Here is a 22,275-nt window from a genome sequence, read left to right as displayed (position 1 = left end):
GCTTTAAGCTTGAAAAAAAGATTACGGATATTGAGAAGTGACCCGACTAGTATGATTGACATCTTTAATTAATATTTTTGATAGATCGAAGCCATTGGAGATTGTTTGGTTAGTGTTCTACGCATTACAAGGTTGGGAAACTTCTTGTTAGTTGTTACTGAGGTAAGTGACACTTTAAGCTTGAGTGCTTGCTTTTCAAATATTTTTTTAAAATTGCTTTTTTGTCTGCCCAGTCCATGTGTTGGGACGAGCGTATGCTTGGCAGAATCGGTGGTCTTCAAGGCAAGTCGCATATACTTTATATTCAAGAATACTAAAATTTCCTTTATAAAATATTTTGTGATGTGATACGTTTGTGTACTATGAGATTGGAGCATTGTGTATGCTTCCTTGAATATTGTGTATGCTTCTTGGTTCTAATGGGGCATTGTGTAAGCTTCTCTTTAGTATTGTGTATGCTTCTTGATTTGATATGGGACATTGTGTATGTTTCCTCGAGTATTGTGTATACTCCTGATATATTTGGCACATTGTGGATGTTGCTCGGAACTTTTGGTATTGGTTAATTACTTTGATTACAAATGGTGATAAGTACTTGGTATAAATTGTGTTGAGATATATAGTTTCTGATGAACGATTGTTGGGTCTCGTTGGTCATCTTATTATGATATAATTCCTGCGTGAAATAACTTTGCGTTCTTGGTATTATTGTATTTTCTAATACTTGTCCCAGGAGTACTTAAAATAGCGCGCCGATGATCTTTTTGAGTTATATTTATATATAGCTCACTCGTTACTTACATGTCTGCAGATACTACCGCGCAAAGTGAAACTAATGGGTGATGGTTCCTTCGTAAGGATTCTATTAATAAAGTGATCCTTCACGTTGTTCGTGGAGGCTTTCGTTTCAATTTTAGCTCTTTAATTTTATTTCTTTTTATTGGGTTGCATGTCCGAAAGTTGAACTCATGTAACTCTATTTTAGATGCTTCATGGTCGGTCTTGGTGTGGAATTTGGACTAGAGAATTAGTTATCGAGTGATTGTTTAATTTATAGTTTGATTATGAATTTTTGTGGAATTATTAATCGCTATTTATTGATGCATTGGAGTTGCACATATCGTATCATAGTGCTTATTAACGGTGCCAATTATGCCTATGTACTATATGTGCAACTAATAGTACCTTGGCGTGACTGGCACCCGCTATCACTATCCGTCGGGAGAACCACTCTTCCTTACACTTCACCGGTTAATAAGCACTATGATACGACATGTGCAACTCTAACGCATCAATAAATAGCGATTAATAATTCCACAGAAATTCATAATTAAACAATCACTTGAGAACTAAATTCTCTAGTCCAAATCCCACACCAAGACCATGGAGCATCTAAAATAGAGTTCCATGAGTTCAACTTTCGGGCAAAACCCATGAAAAGAATTATAAGCTAAAGTTGAAATGAAAGCCTTCACGAACAATGCAAAGGCTCACCTTATTAATAGAATCCTTACGAAGGAACCGTCACCCACTAGTTTCACTTTGCACGGTAGTATCTGCAAACATATAAGTAATGAGTGAGCTATATATAAATATAACTCAGTAAGATCATCGGCTCGCTACTTTAAGTACTCCTGGGACAATTATTAGAAAATACAACAACACTAAGAATGTAAAGTTATTTCACGCAGGAATTATATCATAATAAGATGATCAACGAGACCTAACAATCGTTCATCAAAAACTATATATCTCAACACAATTTATACCAAGTACTTATCACCATTTGTAATCAAAGTAATTAACCAACACCAGAAGTTCCGGGCAACATACACAATGTGCCAAATATATCAAGAGTATACACAATACTCGGGGAAACATACACAATGTCCCATATCAAATTAAGAAGCATACACAAATATTCAAGGAAGCATACCCAATCTCATAGTACACAAACATATCACATAATACTTTATAAAGGAAATTTTAATATTCTTGAACATAAAATATATGCGATTGGCCTTGAAGACCACCGATTCTGCCGAGCACACGCTCGTCCCAACACATGGACCAGGCAGACAAAAACACAGTTGTAAAAAAATATTTGAAAAGCAAGCACTCAAAGCTTAAAGTTTCACTTACCTCACTAGCAACAAGTTTCCCAACCTTGTAATGCATAGAACACTAACCAAACAACCTCCAATGGCTTCGATCTACCAAACATATTAATTAAAGATACTGGTCGGGTCACTTTTCAATATCCGTAATCCTTTTTTCAAGCTTAAAGCTAAATCTTAATATCTCATATTTTAAACCCTGAGTTACTAATGATAGAAAAACATCTTATGTCTAAACTTAATTAGTGAATCTTCTATTCAATATTGTAAGTATCGATGCCCAAAGTAATAGGCAATTGTGAATTAGGGACCTTAGATAAGATCTGAAATTTTTACATTATGTATTCAACTATGCCAGGAATCAAGGGAAAACGAAAAATTCTAAATACCTGATCTCTCTAATCTTTACTTCGAAGCCTCTGTAATCTCGTTTAAGAGTTCCCCAACTATTTTCTACGATTGTTTCTTTTCTCTAAAAATGATGGGATCAATTTCCCTAATATTCTACTCCTTCTGTAACTGAAAAATTGAATAAGGGAGAGGGCTTTGGATTGCTCATTTTAATTTTGTTAATTAATATAGGCTAATTACCCATTTACCCCCATTAAGAGTCTGGGTTATTACATGGAAAATGAAAGAAATAATACACAAAGCTCATCATTTTTCTTTTGGAGAAAGTTCCGTTAATTGTATTGGGCATTTAATGTTTTTCTTTGCTTGGTTTAGTCTAATTTGTTTTCAGTGTATAGCTTTTGGTATCAGTGTATGCTAGTTTGTTGCTTTAAATTGTAGTAGTTTTTGAGATATTTATATGCTTAATTTATCTCTATCAGATTTATCTGCAAATTGCAAATGGAAACTGAAAGAATTAGTACACGAAGCTCATCATTTTCTATTGGAGAAATTCCCTAAATATAGTACCCAAGGGTGTGGCCCAGTGGTCGATGAAGTGGGTTGAGAACATAAAGTCTCAGGTTCAAATTCAGCATAGACAAAAAAAATACTAGGCGATTTATTCTAGCCTCAGTAGATAGAGTTGCCTGGCATATGGTATTTGTTGATGTAGGGCGGTGGCAATTATCTCGTGGAATTAGTTGAGGTGCGAAAGCTAGTCCAGACACCCCGGTTATCAAGAAAACAAAAGAAATTTCATAAATTGTATTGGGCGTTTCATCAGTTTTCTTTGCTTGGGTACCCAGCTAAAGGAGAGAGAAGTCAATGTTGGCAATTAAATAACTTGGAGAATTAGAAGTATGCCTGTTCTCTTATTGGAATCACTTTTGTGAATCTCTTTTAGAAATTTACTTGGACTGTAGGCATCGTTATAGTAAGAGAAAATGTAAGAGGAGATTTTGTTCATTATTCAGTTCACTTCTTTGTTACCTCTAAATTTGTCACCTATCAGCTCGTCTTTTTATTGCTGCTTATCTTCTTAAGTTCTTGAGGTTCAGGGATACATTTTTAGCTTTTCTTGGATCTTATTTAGACTTTTTATGTTCCTTGCGTAGGTTGCGTAGGTATATGTCTGATAGTTACATCATATTAATTGTGTATGTTCAAACTAATATTGGTAAAAGAAAAGAGGAGTTTATAAGAAATTTGAGAAATTTAACTAACTTTGGCCTAGTAGTCAAATCATGTAGAAGTTCAGGTATGTGCAATTTAGCCCACACACTGATATATCCAAATATATGTTTGTAGGTTAGTCGATACTTCTGACATAGTCCCAGTGTGATGATTGATATGTTGTCTAATAATCCCTCTGATTTTTAATATGGCGGTGCTTAATTGAGTCCGGAGTTCAAGAAAGAAAGTTGTCATGCTTTTTTAGCCAATTATGTGGGACACTGCCGATCTACTCTTTTTCCTATACGAAGATCAGCCTCCCTGCCTCTGTGTTCTCACATCGAGAATTATTTGTAAGTGAAGAGATGTCAAAGGGGCATCTTAAAGTGTGGCCTAGTAGTCAATGAAGTGGGTTAAGACCTACGAAGTTTCAAGTTCAAATTCCACGGAGACAAAAACATGAGGTGATTTCTTTCCATCTATCCTAGCCTTGGTGGATAGAGTTACCTGGTACCCGTTGCTGGTGGGAGGTGGCAAGTATCCTGGGGAATTAGTCAAGGTATGCGCAAGCTAGTGCAGACACCACACTTATCGAAAAGTTGTCATTCTTTTCCGGAATAGACTAAAAAGGAACAAGTGCCATATAAATGAAAGGGAGGAAATAGTGCTTTTTCAGCTTTGCGATCTTATGGATTTTCATTTTCTCATTACAAGTATCAACCAAGAATTTCTTTGCTAAAAGTACCATCTAAGAGATGTTCTTTTTTTGTACTTGGCTTCTTATAGTAGTTATCGTAGTTCGGGGGGAGCATCTGCATCTGGTGGAGTTACTTATGACACTTCTTTGGCTGCCTTACATTCTTACCTTGGTGGTAGGTGTATTCAGCTTTTCCATTTATATTTTTCAGTTATTTTTTCGGGATGATGTAACTTTCATGTTGTTTGAATTATTTTTTGGACATTTTCTTGTGTCAGATGTTGAAGATACTCATAACAGGCTGGCGTTCTTGGATGGAGGAGCTGTCTTAAATGTTCCTCTGTTCTATCTTGAAGGTAAATTTATTACTCAGTTGCCTTGCAGCTGTTTTATTCAGTTCAAATGTTTTATGGAGGAAAATGAAATATGACCGCTAACTGTATGAAACAAGTTTTCTTGTTTGTACAATTGTAGATGTGAGGTATGCTACTATATGATGTTTGTGAAGTTCAGCTAGATCCTATATTTTTGTATTTTCTTCCTGAGAAGTGACTGCAGTGCATGAGTCTTTTACCATAAATGCATGGTATTTTTGTCACTTGATCCCAAATTAGCATGTCAGCTTTTCTTTCAGCTCAACAACTGTTTCAGAGTTCAGATTTCTAGGCAGCAAATGTTAACTCATGTGGGTTTGTCTTGGGTAGTTTAACATCCCTCACGGCGTCTTATGTGCTTTATTTTACTTCCAGGAGTTGTTTTATTTCCCGAGGCCACACTTCCTCTGCGAGTCATTCAGCCTAATTTTATTGCTTCCGTTGAAAGAGCACTGAGGCAAGTTGATGCTCCTTATACAATCGGTGTGGTATGTGGATACCTGATGGCGCTGATGGTTTTTTTTTTTTTCCTAGAATTTGTTTCTCTTTGAGTTTTGAGTGGGATTTCTGGTAAAAATTTGTTCCAGATTCGAGTTTACAAGGATCCAAGTAGTGGAAGGGTAAAACTTGCAACCACCGGTACAACTGCTGAGGTATGGAACTTGAATCCTCCGCCTTTCCTGTTAGTTATATTTGTGGATGCATAGTCGAATTTTATTATATTTCTTACCAACTGTTTAAAATGTTTTTGAGTGTTAATAAGCGGCAAGAATTTCGACTGTTTCTGAAGAAGAAATTTCATATGGGTTTTGTGACATTGCATCTTGCTACTAGATTTTGTTTTTGCATATCCATTTATTCCTCGTGACTGGTATAACATTGAAAGATTTCTGGATCTAGGAAGAATCCTAGTTCGTCATAATCTAAATTAGAACATATGGACACTTTCTGGTTTTAGTTTTATTTTAAAAAAGACCGGTTTTTATTTGAAAAAAGACATGTTCTAGAAGCTGATAGAATCTGTATTGTCAACTTCTTTTGATAATACATTCCTCTTTTGTGAAGTTGAACTTATGAGGTGCATGTAGTTAATTGATGGCAAGTTCAAAATGGTAAAAGCAATGTCTAAGATTCTTTTCTTTCTGTTGTATTTATTTGTGTTATTCCCTCTGTGAGTTCAATGTCCGACTTATGGTTGCTTGGGATAGTTAAGCTAAAGAGCTAGTTGCCTATATCTTTTTTCCCTTTATGGAAGCCAGAAGATTGGATGTAATATTTGCTGTTACAAAACATTCAAGGTAATGTTTGATCAATTGATGGATTTTCCTTGAAGTTGGAAAAAGTTTCAAAGGTCTCAAATATAGCAGCCAAGACAATTCAATGTCGGAGCAGATTAATAGTGCTACGGAGATAATTTTATATCAAAATGCATGCATGTTCAAACATGGAAATAATTTATAAAATAATATGAGTTTTGGAACTGTGAGAAGGTGCTCCATTATGAGAGTGATGAAAGTTAGATAAGGTGTGAACGTTGCTGCAATTATGATCTAAAAATGGCTAGAATTTGACACAATGATAAGCTTGTTCTGCTACATAATGAAAGGTGAGTTTATCACAACAATAAGTTTCTCCATCACGAAATTGATTATTTATATAGGGACCTTGCTAGTACCCAAGGGTATGACCTAGTGGTCAGTGAAGTGGGTAGAGTACCATAAATATCAGGGGAGTTCTTCCCATTTGCCTAATCCTTGATGGGACTTGGGAGGGTGGAGATACCTGGTACCCGTGGAATAGTTGAAGTAATCTCACCTTTCTACAACTAAGACAATGATCAGCTGATGTAATATTTTTATCACTTATATTTGATAAAGTTCTTTCCATTCTTTTAAGTAAGCAGCACAAAAAAATAGCATGTTTATTTGTCTTATTTATCCTTGAAACAAGACAATGATACAATTAAGATCTAAAAATAACATACTGTGTCTTGTACATATGATGTTTGGTCCTGTCAAAGTGACTCGGTTAAAATCTTCTTTGTGATTATATGATAGGCATTATGTAGGTAGTATTTATGCCCATATTTATAGATAAGTGGGTCGCAAAGTAAAATGCGTGGCATCCAGTAGCAAATAATTTATTAAATTGCCCAAATGAAACATGAGCTTTAATTTGTGAGTCACATTGACACTATCACATGATGTTTTTGGTACAAACCTAACTTGCCCAGAAGAATTATTACTTTCCCAACTACTAATATATGTTAGTCAAATTGATTTCTCAATCACCATGCCCTTTCAAATTGACATGCAAAGAGAGTATGTGGATTGTACTGGGAGTTGATATATTTATGTTTCAACAACATATCAAAAGATCGCTTATTGTATGTCTTGATTACCCTGGGTAGCTATATGTTAATACTGTTCCAGATTAGGCAATACCGGCACTTGGAGGATGGTTCGGTGAATGTTGTAACTCGTGGGCAACAACGTTTTCGTTTGAAGCGACGCTGGGTGGATGTGGAGGGATCAGTAAGTGTACAACAGATGCTAATATAATTATATGAAAAAAATGTATCCTTAATTTTTAGATCTTCATAAGTTCATGTTCCATTGCACCTTTTTGTCTAGCCTTGGGCGGAGATACAAATTGTCAAAGAAGATTTGCCATTGAGAACACCCAAGGAGGCTGTTGGAAGATCGGCACCATTAAGTATCTTCCGATCTGGTGTACATATTCAAATACCACCGATAAATCATTCTCGAGCTGATCAATATGGATTTGGGAATGAAAATGATTCGGATGCAATGTCGGAGGAAAGTTTTGAAAGTGAACTTTCACCCACAGAAAGGAGGTTGCATCAGTCTGCTCTTATTTCCTCTGATATGCTTGACGACTCTATGAGCAGCGACGATGAAAATATTGAGCAGCAGTTTCGTATCCAACCTGGGAGATCTCCTTTTGATAATTTTAGAAGGTCATTCGGCACGGGGAAAAACCAAGAGGCTGATGGTGTGAGGCTCGCTGTAGGGAAAAGTTCTGCGCCAACACACAACACATGGAAAAAACATTCTTTAAACCAGTTTCGTGAAGTTCCAAGGGCCTTTTGGCCCAGTTGGGTTTACCAGATGTACGATTCATACTCTCTTGCTCAAAGGGCAGCAGGTCAGGTGGTCTTCACTTTCTCCATTTAGATAATTATGGATGGTGAATGTTCCAACTTTGGTCACAGTAGTTGGGACTCTTTTATAGCTGCAGTTATGACATTGAAATATTGGTTGTAAGATCCTTCTTTCTTTTCTCCTCATGAAATCAGTTTAGAAAAATTACCATAAGCTACAAGTTGGGAATTTTGAATTGAAACTCACATCATGCTATAGGTAGTTTATGCTATTCATGTGTTGTCTCCATCTTGCCATACAAGGGGCTTCTCTTTGCTTAACACTGAGCTATCAACTTGTTAGACCTGATTTCTTTACGACAATCATGGCTAGACTAATCCATAAAAATGTGGACTATTTTTACGCTGCTTAATCTTCTTACATTTGTGGTCTCAATCGCACTTCGATAATTTAATTCTTTTGGTGTTTTCTTGACTTTGGTTCGAGTGGATCATTTAAGAAGTTAGATTCTCCTTGGAATTGAGATGGATTGAATAATATTGAGTTCAAATTTTGCAGGTCGATGGAAACAGATAGTCAGGGCACCAAGCATGGATAGTTACGTCAAGAAGCCAGATCTTCTTTCATTTCATATTGCAAGTAAGATGCCCGTATCTGAATCAACAAGGCAAGAGCTTTTGGAGATTGATGGAGTATCCTATAGATTGAGACGGGAAATTGAATTGCTTGAGAGTTTTGACTGTGTTCGATGTAGATCTTGTGAGGTACTGTCAAATATAACAATGATTTTAAATAACTGAATATAGTGTCACTACTTGTTCCACTTTCCCCTTTTCAAGGACTCTAATTATGATGCAGAAAATGGCACTTGAGCTATTCTGCTGTTTTCAATAAGTTGAATGTTGTGTCACTAATTGTTGTATTTTCCCCTTCTCGTAGACTCTAATTGCCAGACGGAGCAATATGTTGGTGATGTCTAGCGAGGGCCCACTTGGTGCTTACGTTAACCCACATGGTTTCGTACATGAGATAATGACACTATTTAAAGCAAACGGGTTGGTTGTCATTGGAACTCCTGTTAAAGAATACAGCTGGTTTCCTGGGTAAGTTTTTTTCAGTTGGCTGATTTTTGCAGTTATCTGTCTTGTGTCAGTTATCGCCATAATCTGACCTTATTTGACCAAATGCATGAGTATTGGGATATTTCTAATCGTAAGGTGTTGGATGGGGGCACTTGTTGTGATAAGAAGTGTAACCTGTAGTTAGAACCATCTTCATTAGACAACTTCATCGTGTTCTTGTTCACTCATCTGGAATATAAGAAAGTAGTCTGCTTCCTTCATTTATTGGAAATCGATGTTCCTGGACGTCAATATAGAGTATAGGGCATGTGGCTTGCCTAGTGCAATTTACTCTCCAATGTGCTATGCGGGCTGTTAAACTGGAGTGGGGTTTACCCTGTGTGCACCCGAAGAGTAGCGGTGTCAGATTTCCGTGTCATCAAAAAAAAAAAATAGATATATTTATATATCGAGGATAGAATATTATTTTTAAAGGGTAAATTGCAACCACGGCTTCATACTCTGGTTTCTGCGTCAAACCCTTTGCAATAAGCTATGATCTCTCAACTGCTATATCACGATATATCGCTGTGAAGAGATTTGATAACTAAGAAGTGAGTTGCTTGTAGGTATGCCTGGTCAATTGCTGTTTGTGCCACTTGTGAAACTCAGTTGGGATGGCTTTTTACTGCTACAAAGAGGAAACTTAAACCCAGATCATTTTGGGGCATTCGGAGTTCCCAACTTGCTGATGATACGCGTTGAACGAATAATCTTTTATTTCCTTGTAGCTATTCTGTAATCTGGCTTTGTAAATTTGAATGCTTAGCTTTTTGATTTCGAGCTTTTTATACTTCAATAATAGCTAGTATTTCCTAGCTTATCTGAGTTGTAGCATTTCATTTTCTTGATGATATGTTAGAGCTTTGTCTGGGTACTAGTTACTTATATTAGAGATCAGTTTTGAGATGAGGTTACAAGAATATTTATACTTGAGAACGTTTACATTAGCTAATTGGGGTAGTGAGTAGTAGGAGTGTTGTATTGCTCGGACTTCTCAAAAATGTCATGAGATACATGTCGGATTTTCCAAAATGTAAGTGCATTTTCGAAGGATCTGACATGAACATGGTAGCATTTTTGAAGAAGCCGTTACAAATGTTAATAGAGTACCATGATGCGACGTGGAACATAAATTGCCCATGAAAGATGCCACATCGAATGCACATGTCTATTTATTTAATTTTATATTAGTTTATATGTCTACTTGTGCACACGCAAAGTTGAAGAACTTAGATGCTAGCTGAAACTAAGTTATAGGGCACATTGATGTGTTATGCCTATTTTTCTTTGTTCTAATTTAAGTGTGGTAATTTAATTATTAATCAATTAATTTTTTTATTTTTTTTTTTAATAATGATACTCCTCCGTTTATTTAATTGTTGCTCTTTTGGACTTGCATGTATCATGAGGAAATATTAACTCCTGACACAAAGAATAGGTATTTCGACTTACCTATTCTCAAAGAACAATTAAATCTTCTTAATTATAATAAAAAACACCTTATCTAAGACAAAGCTACCCCGGTTAAAACCTTTCACTGTTGGCGCGATTTTTTTTCTTGGTGCTCTCTCGACTCCTTCCCCCCAAGCAAAGAGAATATTCTAGGTAGGGGTGTGAAAAATCAAACCGAACAATAAATTGAATTGATAAAAAAAATTATTAAGTTATTAATTTGGTGAGATTTTTTCTTATTGGGTTATTGGATAAACCGATAACCCAATAAAAATATAGTAAATTACCATAGTAAATATATATATATATATAAACAAATATTTAGCTCAAACTTGTCGAGGATTCATGTTAATTACAACAAATCATGTAGGATTTTGATTGTAACTTAGATTCAATTTCTTTTCATGTTAGTTACTATTTTTTCTATTTTACGAATATTTTCTTACTGATTAAATCGAAACTGAACCGTTAAGGCCTAAAATTCAAAAATTGATAAAAATATCTTATTAATTTGATTATTGATTTAGCATATTTAAAAATCAAAAATCGATAAACCAAACAAAACCGATCGATGCACACCGATAAATTTGAGTAGCTCATTTCATGCCTACGGAGAGTACTTTGTCGTGCTAGGTATCTTCTTTGTCTTTATTTGACCCTTGCTTGGAGAAAGACGATGGGATACTCAAATTGTATTATTCAAGTGCTTATGCCTTAAAATTAGAGACCGGTTTCATTGGCAAACAGACTTAACAACCTCGCGTGATTTATGTAAAATAGGTTTGTAACACACATACACGTCTACGCAATTTCATTTCCAAAATAACTTGGTATCAAGTAATTTCCCGAAACTAAATTGGCTTGTTAATGAAGTGTTGCTGCTTTTGTTATCTTATTTGTTACACGTATGAGTCCAATTTGGATCCTAAGCTACCTATACACGTCCACAGCCTGGTTAATCAGCTCAAAATTCTCCGAAAGGAATCATCCCCCACCCCCTCACTCTAACCCACTTCAATATACCTCAATTATTCCACCAACACCAACTACTTGTCATCTCCAATCAGCACATACAAGGAATGACTAGGTAGATAGTAAGAAACTGCCAAAGTTTGCACCCACTTTTTTGTACCACTAAACCAACATTTGAATGCCAAGACATCAATCCTTCCACAAAGCAAAGTGCAATAGCTACCAAGTACCGACCTGAGCTCCATCCTAGTGTGCCACCCGCACACCAGTTTGATGCAGAACAAACCTAGAACCTTGAAATATTCTGAAGCTGGGAAGCAAAAGCAGCTCATGCTGATCAACAGATGTAGCTAGAGGAATCATCTATGCACACCACAGAACCGTGCATACCAAAATTGACATGGGGTCACCTAAATACAAAGACACCTCAAGACTAGAAAGGGGCTAGGATTGCATTTGCAAGCAGGGCCACTCTACATCTAAACATGGGTTTCCGGGTAACAAATTTAAGTTCATCCACGAATACTCGGTAACAACTAATATCAGGACTAGCAGCTATCATTTTCTGCACCTACCACATCAGGCCACAGGCAGGCAGACACCTACCACCCAAATAAAATTGGTTAGTGGACTCTGGAAGAATGTGACATTGCAACATAACCACAATTTTCTGCACACACTAAATATAACTTGCAAAAGATAAGATTATCGTGCACACAGCATAAGCACATAAAAAGGAATTCTGCAACATAAGAGTGCAACCAACTGCCGTTTGCATTACCTAAAACCCCACCTAAAACCCCGTAGTCACAAGAGCCTGGACACCACATGCTTGACCAGCTGACAAAGTTAAGTGAAAAAGCTTCAATTTTCTAGAAAAATGGAGGGGTGAGTATATTTCAGCTCTGACAGGAACTCTCTTCAGATCCCAGAATCCTTTGGAAAATTTTGATACTGTGTTTCTTAAAAAAAAAGTAGCACGGGCAAGAGGCCAAGCTCTGCACCAGAAATCCAGAATAATAGCTTCTAAAAAGCTCTAGACGCTCGAAATCCAAATAGCGGCAACAAAATGACTAGCAGACTGGTGACAGGGGTTGCTCAGGTGTCAGCACCCTCCATTTCCAACCTTAAGGTTGTGGATTCAAGTCACCAAGGGAGCTCCAAGAACGGGGTTAAAATAATAATAATACAGAAGACTGGTAAATTACACATCTTAATTAACTCCCGAGTTGCTACATGATAATAGATCTTCTTTGGCTCCAGGTATGCAACACATTGCAAATAAGCATCTTTTCCAAAAAACAAAATATTGAGTACACTTAGTATGGTATCACAAAAATATTGGTTAGAAGCTTCTGACCTGCAAATACTTCATTTTTGCTGGCTAATGTACCGTACAGACCTATAAGACCACTCTAATGCAGGCGAATGTATTCATACCATGAAAATTTAATAAAGGGAATAACAACCAGAAAAAGAAAAAAAATAACGAAATTTTTAACTGCTAGGAAGCAAACTCCTTTTGAAGGAAAACCAGGTGAAAAGAATCTTGACCAACAAATTTTTCACCTGGTTTTCACATCAAACGCCACCTAATATCCTTGGAAAACCACCACTTCCCAAGCTAAAAATTTCTATTTCTGGGACAGCCTTAGTTACTTGAAATATCTTTATTGGAAAATATCAACTAATTCACATATCCCAGACAAAGAAATATGTACACGTGGTTGGTGGGGGACAACTAACAGTACTTCTGTCTGAAAACCAAAGTGCCAAAATGGTCACTAGTGTGCAGTTTTTTTTGATAAGATAACATTTTATTGGAAACAGTCTCAAGATGAAAATGTGAAAGTACAGAGAAAATGCAGGCTAGATTACATAAAATCCCAAGCAGTCTAGCAGGTCCACCATGTAATCTAAATTCATAACCACCTTTCCACCTTTTCCAATAGTACAGGCGGTGCAAACAATTATGTTTTCAACTGCTCTTTTTGCCTTCAAAACACCTTTTATTTCAGTAGCGCAACAAACAAAACAAGGATAACCTCAGAATGAGAGTACTACAGTGTAGAGGTATGATGAAGAGGAAGAGAAACCGGTGCTGAAAATTATAATTTCCAGTGACCAAAGCTCCAAATGATCATAAATGCACGTAAGGCGTGATTAGAGCTAACATATAAAACAACAGGAACAAAGTTCAACTATACTTGTAAGTTAAAATTCATTTCCAGGGCAAAACCGCTGTGAAGAACCAACCGACATAATATCTGGACTAACCGAGCCAAAACCAGGATGGGGCAAGAAAAAACAGATATAGAAACTGAGATTGACTAACAGTGTTCAAACTCCTTAACACAACATTAAATTGCCCGGTTCATAATACTACAGAATATCCTGTTTCACTCGTCTCTGAAAACTAATTATTGTTCAAGCTGTACAATCTTTAACCAATATGTAAAATTACTTCCACCCTAGCTCCTGAACTGCCTATACTAATATTCACATACACTGATCGCTGCAAATCATCTCCAAATGAAAAGAAAAGCCGTCTTGACAAGCATGAAACAGTGTTGTCTATTTTTCTTCATTAGTTAGAAAAATAAGCAGAAGTTGCTCAAAGCACATTCAGAGATATCATATGGCACCCAGGAAAATAAGCAGCCAAACCTGGGTGCCTCAAGAAACAGTTCTCCCATAACAGACAGATGCAAGGTAAAGATTTTTTGCCCATTTCTCCTGCAGCGAGCAAAATCAATAGTTAACTACTGAACATGGAGGCCAAAAACAATGAGAAACAGAGCAGTTCCTGTTAAGAAAAAAGAATAATTGGTTAAATAAACAACCTTGACATGAGTGCTAGGAAAAGCAGAAGTACGAAGTGTCTCTTGTGTTTCATCTGCAGGTTTCCTTCTTGGAACACTTAAAACAAAAGCAGCTTGATCAAGTGTGGCTGCAGTCGATGTAATCCTATAGCCAGCATCCCATCTCCTATGGATCCCTTCACTAGGATAGAGAAAATCTAGTTCCACCACCTGTAAGTTATATGCCAAATTACAAATTTGAACAAAATAGCGAGTGACCCTACAACAACGTACCCAGTGTATTCCCACGTAGTGGGGTCTGGGGAGGGTAGAGTGTACGCAGACCATACCACTACCTCAGATGAAGTAGAGAGTCAAAATAGCGAGTGACCCTAAAAAAAAAAAAAAAGAGAATCCATGATAAAAACCTGATCAGAGAACCCAGCCCCACGAGACATAACAATTGCCCATCTACCTCCTGCAGTTGCCATGGAAGTTACATAAAACCCCTCTCTCCACTTTTTGTTTATCCACTTAAATGGAAAAGACTCGCTGACTTTGTATGATTGCTGCAGATACTGTGTACCTGACATTTTACAAACAAAACTACATTTAGTCTACCCAAATTCACGGTGCAAAACATGTATAACATGTTATAGGAGTTCAACTAACCCTTTGACATGATAACTAATGAGCTCCCATTATTAGCTCCAGCTATGGCACTAATATAATAATTCTTCTCCCATTGCTCCATAATCCATTCCTATGTTTAAACATATACAGAGGGAGTTAGATAAAGCATGAAATGCATAAGTTTGGTAGAGGTAGTGCAAATATGCAACATAATGTAACATGAATATGCTTCAACATAAACCACTCTTTGGAGCATAACAGACCTTGTGAAGAAATAAAGGAGACAATTCATAAACTTGGGCACTGAACCCAGTCCCTGCATCCATGATTAGGGCCCACAAGTTCGAAGAAGATGCCACACTGCTGATAAATAGCCCGTCTTCATTTCCTTTCTCAATGTGCTGAGCTAGCCTCATATCAGCAACATTATAGTGATACCTGCAAGCCCAAACAAAGCCACTACATTGTTCACAAGCTCAAAACAGAGAGATTTAAAACTGTATATACCTCTGCTTCATTGGGCGACGAGCATTGTAAACACTGATCCATTGTGTTGCAGGCATTCCCATACGAACCTTCTTCTTCGGCTGTTCATCATCATCTTCTTCCATTGTCAATCTTCCTCTTTTCTGCCCAACTTGGTATATAAGCTTCAGAAACCAAAAAAAAACATGTTAGCAAAATTCTACTTCTATTGCTGATTCTTCAACATAAAAAGAAGCCTGCATAAGGCTGTCCGAAAATAATACCAACCTTCTGTGCACCGTCAGTGTTGATTGGCCTGATGTCCGGATTTGGACCTACTACTCCATCAAATAAGGAGATATACTTGGCATAGTTAGGCTCCTCATCAAACTTCAAGTTCACAACATATTCCACAAAGTGCCTAAATGGAGCAGGGCAGAAGCAGCAAAGAGTTTCCGGAGAAGATGCCATCTTTTTCTTGCAGACAAGGAAACCTTTGTTCTCGCCCTAAAAAAAAGAACTGTGTCACCGAAATGAGACAATTACAAGTAAAATGTGCAATTAAGTTGAGAAAAAAGAAAACCTGGTATCCCTGCCAAGGCAGCCGGCCTCGGAGAAGGAAGATGAGAGTGTAAGCCAGTGACTCTAAATCATCCCTCCGGCTTCCAGTCCTTCCCAGGTGAGCATGCACACTAGCATACCTTACAGTTCCTCTGATGCAATGGTTCTCTTAATAGTCAGTGGAAGCAGAGGAAAACAAATGTAGCCAAGCAAAGAGATAGGACAAATTGAATTATTGGATATTGTACCTAAAGATATCAGGCCGTTGATCATACTCGACATGTAAGCCAGTAGAAGTATCACGCCACCTTGTTGCTGGAGTATTCAAACAGGTAAATCAGCACAACCATATTATGCTGAATAGAGCATGATGAAGATTCCAAAGAGAGAATATAGGAAAGATCAACAATAAAAAAATTGCCTCCTTTTCTAAGCTACAATCATTAACTCACCTAATCCAAGGTCAACAAGAAACAATTTTTTCTCATCAGGAGTTCCGGGGGTTCCAAGAAGAAAGTTTTCGGGCTTTACATCTCCATGCACATACCTTCCAATATCAGCCAGACAAACCAATCAGATAAATTAAACATTATTTCCTTGTTGTGCTTCTTGTTTTTCCCCCTTTTCAGGGAGGCCAAAACAGACGGTGTAATTGCCAGAATTTATAGAAATCTATCTAAGAATAGAAAACAGCTTCCTACATGTAGTACACCAGGAACTATTAATCTAAGTGTGCTATACTTACCCTCTGGAGTGCAATTTCTCTAGGATGGAGATCGCTTCAATAGCAATGCATGCTACCATTTCAATAGACATCCTAAATGGACAACATAAGAACCAAAGAGCTGACAGTGAGGCCCAGGAAACAGAAGCATTTTCTATAATAATATGGATGGAGAATAGATCTTACGTGTGGGAATTATTGTTCCAGACATCCCATAAACTAGGACCAAGCATATCCATAACCTGTGATTTCATTACAGGAATTCAGCAGTTGTAATGGAAATTGAAATCAACTGCAACTTGAAACAAATGATAAAGTAACTCCACAACACTGCAGATGACATACCATAATATAGTAATCACCTTGACGTCCCTTGTAATGAACACGTGGTATACCATGACTGCCACCAAGAGCACTAAAAACAACAAGAAAGGACATCAACTCTTACAAAACCTTTAGTTACCAGATATCAATTATAGATAAATAAGATAAAAGAAGGAACACAACTGTTGCTACATACTTGTAGACCTGCCACTCATAAGGTGGTCCATGGTTACAACCTTTGCTGCTTCTATGCTCAAATTTCAAGGCAACCTAGAACCAGAAATAATAACTTCATAATAATAAAGAGAATCATCTTCGCATACAACAAATAAAACAGTAACTAATTGGAGAAGTAATGATGTACCTCTACTGCTCCAGGGCCAGTTCTTTCATGTGGATTTGGTGGGTTCGCACGACGACCTACATAAACTTGACCAAATCCTCCTTTACCAAGTTTCCTGTCAATCCTATATGCTGGCGATCCACCAACCTGGACCTATTGGACACAAAAGGAAACAATTTAATACAACAATCAAGTCAAGTGCTTCAATATAAAACTAGGGAAAAGGGTAAAGTAGAAGAGAAACAGTAAGATGTCTCTACGCTAACAGGACTAGAGAATTCAAAATTTCGGCAACCACGAACAAATTATCAGAGCCAAAGTTAGTGAAAACACACACACACATAGGAACTACTAGAGAATTCATAATTCACAGGAATGGTGATAAAATTCAAAGGGGTCGGAAAGAACAAAATGTAGAAACCACTAGTACACCTAGCTGCAGTACTTGTGATCCACACTCCACAGTTAAAACACAAAGCTCACGTTTGGCCATAGATAAAATTTATCTTCAAATATCTGCTTGGCCATAAAATTTGATCATCAACTATTTTCAAGTTAAACAAAAATGGCTTAAACCAGTTTTTGAGTTTTGGAGCTTCCACTCACAAAACTTCAATTTTTTCCAAATAAAATGCATGTCCAAACACAACTTCAAGTTCCAAAAATCACAACTTCAAAAACTCAAACTTTCACGTTCCAAATTCAAAAACTCAAATTTTCATGTTTCAACTTCAAAAACTCAAATTTCACGTTTCAAGTTTCAACTTCAAGAACTTACAATTACAAGTTTCAACTTCAAAAACTCAAATTTTCATGTTTCAAGTATCAACTTCAAAAACTCAAATTTTCATGTTTCAAGTATCAACTTCAAAAACTCAAATTTTCATGTTTCAAATTTCACTTTCAACAACTCAAATCTCCTCATCTTTCAAGTATCAACTCCAAAAACTCAAGTTTTCATGTTTCAACTTCAAAAACTCAAATTTTCAACTTCAAAAACTACAATTTTCATGTTTCAAGATTCAAGCTTCAACTGCAAAAACTCAAACAGTTTCGACCTTCAACTTCAAACGCTCGAACTTTCAAGTTTCAAGCTTCAACTTCAAAAACTCAATTTTTCATGGTTCAACTTTCAATTTCAAAAACTCAGAATTTGTAAGTTTCAACTTCAAAATATATAGCCAAATCTACAACCTCAAAACCTGCAGAACTAACTGAAAATCACATACATAAATAAAAATCACAATTGCATTTATCTAACTTTAAGGCACAAATTGTTCAAAGCAGAGAGATTTATGAGTGAAAATGATACCCTTTCAGGCAATGGAGCAGTGCTTCCTTCATCTTCAGCACCCAAACCCTTATCACCACTCTGTCCACCACTATCATATTCATCCATCTCTTTTTCTCCTACCTCTTCCTCCTTCGCCTTCTCTACTTCCTTATCCTTATCCGCTATGTCAATCGCTGTTTTCTTCACAGCAATCTCATCAACTACTGGTACAACCTCCTTGTTCTTATTACTATTCCTTCCTCCAACTATTTTCCCAGCACCTCCTCTCTGCCTAGTATTCTTTGCAGCAGTATTTCTCCTCGTTATCCTCTTGTTATCGTTAACGTTGTTGTTATTGTTTTCTTCTTCTGGTTCAATTGCACGACGACGGCCTCTACGTACTCCACTACGCAGTTGAGGCATATCGATCATCCATCCATCAAACTTGTGAAAACCCTAACTTGACCATCATCTTTCTCCTCGCCACCTTTCTACACTCTTCTATTCACTTCTTCACCACCAAAAGGATCTCCGAGGGTAAAATCGGAATTACAGAAAGTAACTCCGCTTTATCAATAGTCTTCTACTGTTCACGTATTCACCACCAAAAGGATCTCGAGGGTAAAACCGGAGTTCCAGAAATCAGAGCAACAGCAACTCCTCGTTATCTATATCCCTTCTTCGTTGCTATTCGTTTCCTTTCTAGTCTTCTACTATTCAGTTCTTCACCACCAAATGGATCTTCGAGGGTGAAATCGGAATTACAGAAATCAGAGCAACAGCAATTCCTCGTTGTCTATATCCTTCTTCTTTCCTATTTGTTTCTTTTTAGAGTCTTCTAGAATTCAGTTCTTCACCACCAAATGAAAGTAAAATCAGAATAACAGAAATTGGAGCAACCAAAAAGCTTCGAGGGTAAAATGGGAATTACACAATTCAGAGCAACAACAACTCCTCGTTGCTATTCATTTCTTCTTTCTAGACTCTTCTGCTACTCGGTTCTTCACCACAAAGTGGATCTTCGAGGGTAAAATCGGAATTACAAAAACTGAACCACCGGCAACTCCTCGTTATCTATATCCTTCTTTTCTACCGCAGTATCAATTTTCTGAAATTCATAAATTGACCTTCTTTCTACTATTCAGTTCTCCACCACAAAACGGATCTTCGAGGGTAAATCGGAATTACCAAACTGAACCACCGGTAACTCCTCGTTATCTATATCCTTCTTTTCTACCGCAGTGTCAATTTTGTGAAACTCCTAAATTGACCTTCTTTCTACTATTCAGTTCTACGGATTTCCGAGGGTAAAATCGGGATTACAGAAATCGGAGCAACAGCTCGTCGCCTTTCTAGACACTTCTTCTAAGTTACTCTTTCGGATCTTCGAGGGTAAAATCGGAGCGCCGGGAATTCGCCGATGAACGGTGGCTGATGTGTAATTTATAGGGAAAATGAAGGGTTTATATTGTGGGGATATATGGAAAGAGAGAGAGAGAGAAAGAGAAAACGATGAAAGCAATGGGGAAGCGAGGAAAGTGATGGGGGTATGAATGAAGAGGTGGCGCTCCTCCTTATTTTTGTTATTAGTGTTTTTTTCTAATTTTTGGGTAAATTTATTACTTATAAATGATTTTTTTTTGGGTTTAAATAGGCAAATATACTTTCGAGTTTACGATTTAGAATTGACATAGATAGAGCCGTCAATATGAATCAGATCCGTTGGATCAGCCTAATTCGTATTATAATTTGATAGAGTTGGGCTCATTTAAAAACAGAGTTTTTCAACTCGATTCGAATAAATCCGTGGCCGGTGGCCCGTGAGGTTTTAATAATGTGGGTTGGGCTAGTCCATGGCCGATCTGTAAGTCAAATACATGCAACTATTTAGATTGCTTAGTAGTATTTTTATTTGGTTCGAAGGATATCGTGTCAAAACTTATTTAATTTCGCTATTAGGAGTATTTTTTGGGGTGATAGAGATTTAATTAATAAGTATTAACACTATATAATATTGTTTGATAATATTTTTATTTATTAACATTCTAATATTAAATTATAAATATTATTTTTTAAAAGATAGGATGGCCCGTAACCCACAAAGTAATGGTGTGGATTTGGTGTTTTTCGGCCCATCATTTTGATGGGCCAACCCGACCTAGCCAGTCAAACTCAAAGTCCGTATGGGCTAGACCAACACGTATTGAAAGCTCTAGATATACCTAGTTAAATCTATATGACCTTGATCATTTAAGAAGTGATGTGTATATTTCCGGTTTGGAGAGGATATGCCTCATTAAGAAATTAATGTTTATGACCTTCATTAGTTAACAAATGATGTTGTTGGTGTGCGAACAAGGTAACTGGAAATAGTTTGAAGCTTATATTGATCTCTTAGTGGTGTGAGTCTTTAGGGGGAAATTGTGTGTGCCTGACTCTAAGGAGACAATATTTCACCATATAAGAGTGTCATTAGGCTAAGATGAGCCCAACAATTAATATTAGAGCCCAAGTTCGACAAAATGAGTATGGTAATGTGGCGAAATGATGGGGTGGAGTGGGGTGGGGGGCTCAGTTTGGTTGCTTTAAAGCTTGAGATACACGCACAAGAAGAAAATGATAATACTCAGACGATGAGGGTGAGACACAGTGAATTTCGGTGACTCGTGGATCGTAGTAATGGGCTACGTGAAACTTATTTTGAGGAAAAAATTGTTGAGTATCTCGGTGACCATGGATCGTGGTAATGAGTCATGTGGAACTTAGTTCGAGAGAAAGATTGTCGGATATATAAAGAGAAAAGACCTAAAGTCACCCCTAAAGTTGTTCGACTTCTGTAAAAAGACACCTAAACTATACGGACGACCTATTACCCCATGAAATTAGTTAAGACCATTAAAAATAACCCCTTTTGACTTATTTTCAGCCTATGTATTTTAACAAGCAAGAGGAGGCGCGTGAGGGGAAAAAAAATTTAAAACACCATGTGTAATAAAAAAGTTTCCACTTTTTTCCTTTTCTCTATTTTACCATTTTTTTTCTTCCTTTCTGTTTTTTCTTTTGTTTCTTCTTCGTTTCTTCTTCATCAATGGAGTTTTATTTTCCCCTTCCTCTTCTTCTCCGTTAATGCGATGGTGGTGGATATTATCGTGGTCAATATTTATTTTTCGATAAAAATAATAAAGAGATTTAAAAAAGGGGTAAAAGAGAGATGGTATGTTAGTCACAATTTTTTTTGACAGGGTATTTTCCGACGATATACCCAATATGAAAAAATAAATTTTTGTTGGAAAGGTGCCGATTCAGATTTCAAATTTTAGTTTAGGGGTAATTTGAGTATTTAGATTATAATTATTTGGTGGTAGTTTGAGTATTTAGATTTTGATATAGATGGATTTGATATTCATAAACCAGTTAGCGGTAGTTTGACAACTATTTGGTCACTTTACGGTGGAATTGGTGATTGTTGCAACGGCAATGGTGGAGTTGGATGATCATGGCAAAGGAATTTCAACAGAAAATGTGAAGAAGAAAAAAAATAAAGAAAAAGAAAAGTAATATTTAAAAATATATGGCTATAATTTCTAAAAAAGATAAAAATTAATTTGATAATTGGCAGGTGACTTACATATTTGTTGGTGTAACTGGTATTGGCTGAAAAAAGAGGTATGAATAATACTTTAAAGTTGTTTCGTAAGGTAATAGATCGCCTGTATAATTTAAG

At 36.7% G+C, this 22,275-nt stretch overlaps 2 protein-coding genes across 3 annotated transcripts; one reads left to right on the top strand and one right to left on the bottom strand.

The window, feature by feature from the left end:
- Positions 1 to 4,469: 4,469 nt before the first annotated feature.
- Positions 4,470 to 9,923, top strand: LOC107850980 (the record flags this gene model as incomplete). The annotated part of the gene is given in 9 exon segments (XM_047401222.1): positions 4,470 to 4,555; positions 4,659 to 4,736; positions 5,130 to 5,242; positions 5,342 to 5,407; positions 7,187 to 7,288; positions 7,388 to 7,922; positions 8,438 to 8,643; positions 8,819 to 8,982; positions 9,570 to 9,923. Coding segments are annotated over 9 exon segments (1,486 nt in total), but the record flags the coding sequence as incomplete, so codon positions are not given.
- Positions 9,924 to 11,252: 1,329 nt separating this feature from the next.
- On the bottom strand, positions 11,253 to 20,161 carry LOC107850413 (casein kinase 1-like protein HD16). Of its 2 annotated transcripts, XM_016694913.2 has the most exons (17): positions 18,591 to 20,161; positions 17,300 to 17,431; positions 17,132 to 17,205; positions 16,957 to 17,026; positions 16,798 to 16,853; positions 16,633 to 16,704; positions 16,340 to 16,434; positions 16,136 to 16,202; positions 15,910 to 16,039; positions 15,615 to 15,833; positions 15,369 to 15,511; positions 15,125 to 15,299; positions 14,901 to 14,991; positions 14,657 to 14,814; positions 14,271 to 14,459; positions 14,095 to 14,163; positions 11,253 to 12,029 (listed from the first exon to the last, which is right to left on the bottom strand). In XM_016694913.2, exons 1-16 carry the CDS (start codon positions 18,981 to 18,983, stop codon positions 14,104 to 14,106), a joined length of 2,124 nt encoding a protein of 707 aa, XP_016550399.1. In that variant the 5' UTR covers positions 18,984 to 20,161; the 3' UTR covers positions 11,253 to 12,029; positions 14,095 to 14,103. The 2 variants fall into 2 exon arrangements, with proteins under 2 accessions (XP_016550399.1, XP_016550398.1); XM_016694912.2 differs by lacking the exon at positions 11,253 to 12,029 and having other exon boundaries at positions 13,723 to 14,163; positions 18,591 to 20,160.
- Between the last annotated feature and the right edge of the window lie 2,114 nt (positions 20,162 to 22,275).

This window comes from Capsicum annuum, chromosome 12 (assembly GCF_002878395.1).
Source record: "Capsicum annuum cultivar UCD-10X-F1 chromosome 12, UCD10Xv1.1, whole genome shotgun sequence".
NCBI classification, from domain to species: Eukaryota; Viridiplantae; Streptophyta; class Magnoliopsida; order Solanales; family Solanaceae; genus Capsicum; species Capsicum annuum.
This window is presented reverse-complemented; position numbering and strand designations above follow the sequence as displayed.

What these genes read in the sequence shown, in the direction of transcription:
- LOC107850413 (XM_016694913.2), bottom strand. Translation starts at nt 18,983, where the DNA reads ATGATCGATATGCCTCAACTGCGTAGTGGAGTACGTAGAGGCCGTCGT. An exon ending in AAGGTGATTACTATATTATG is followed by an intron (nt 16,854 to 16,956) that starts GTATGTCATCTG and finishes ATGAAATCACAG; the next exon opens with GTTATGGATATGCTTGGTCC. An exon ending in TGGAACAATAATTCCCACAC is followed by an intron (nt 16,705 to 16,797) that starts GTAAGATCTATT and finishes TTGTCCATTTAG; the next exon opens with GATGTCTATTGAAATGGTAG.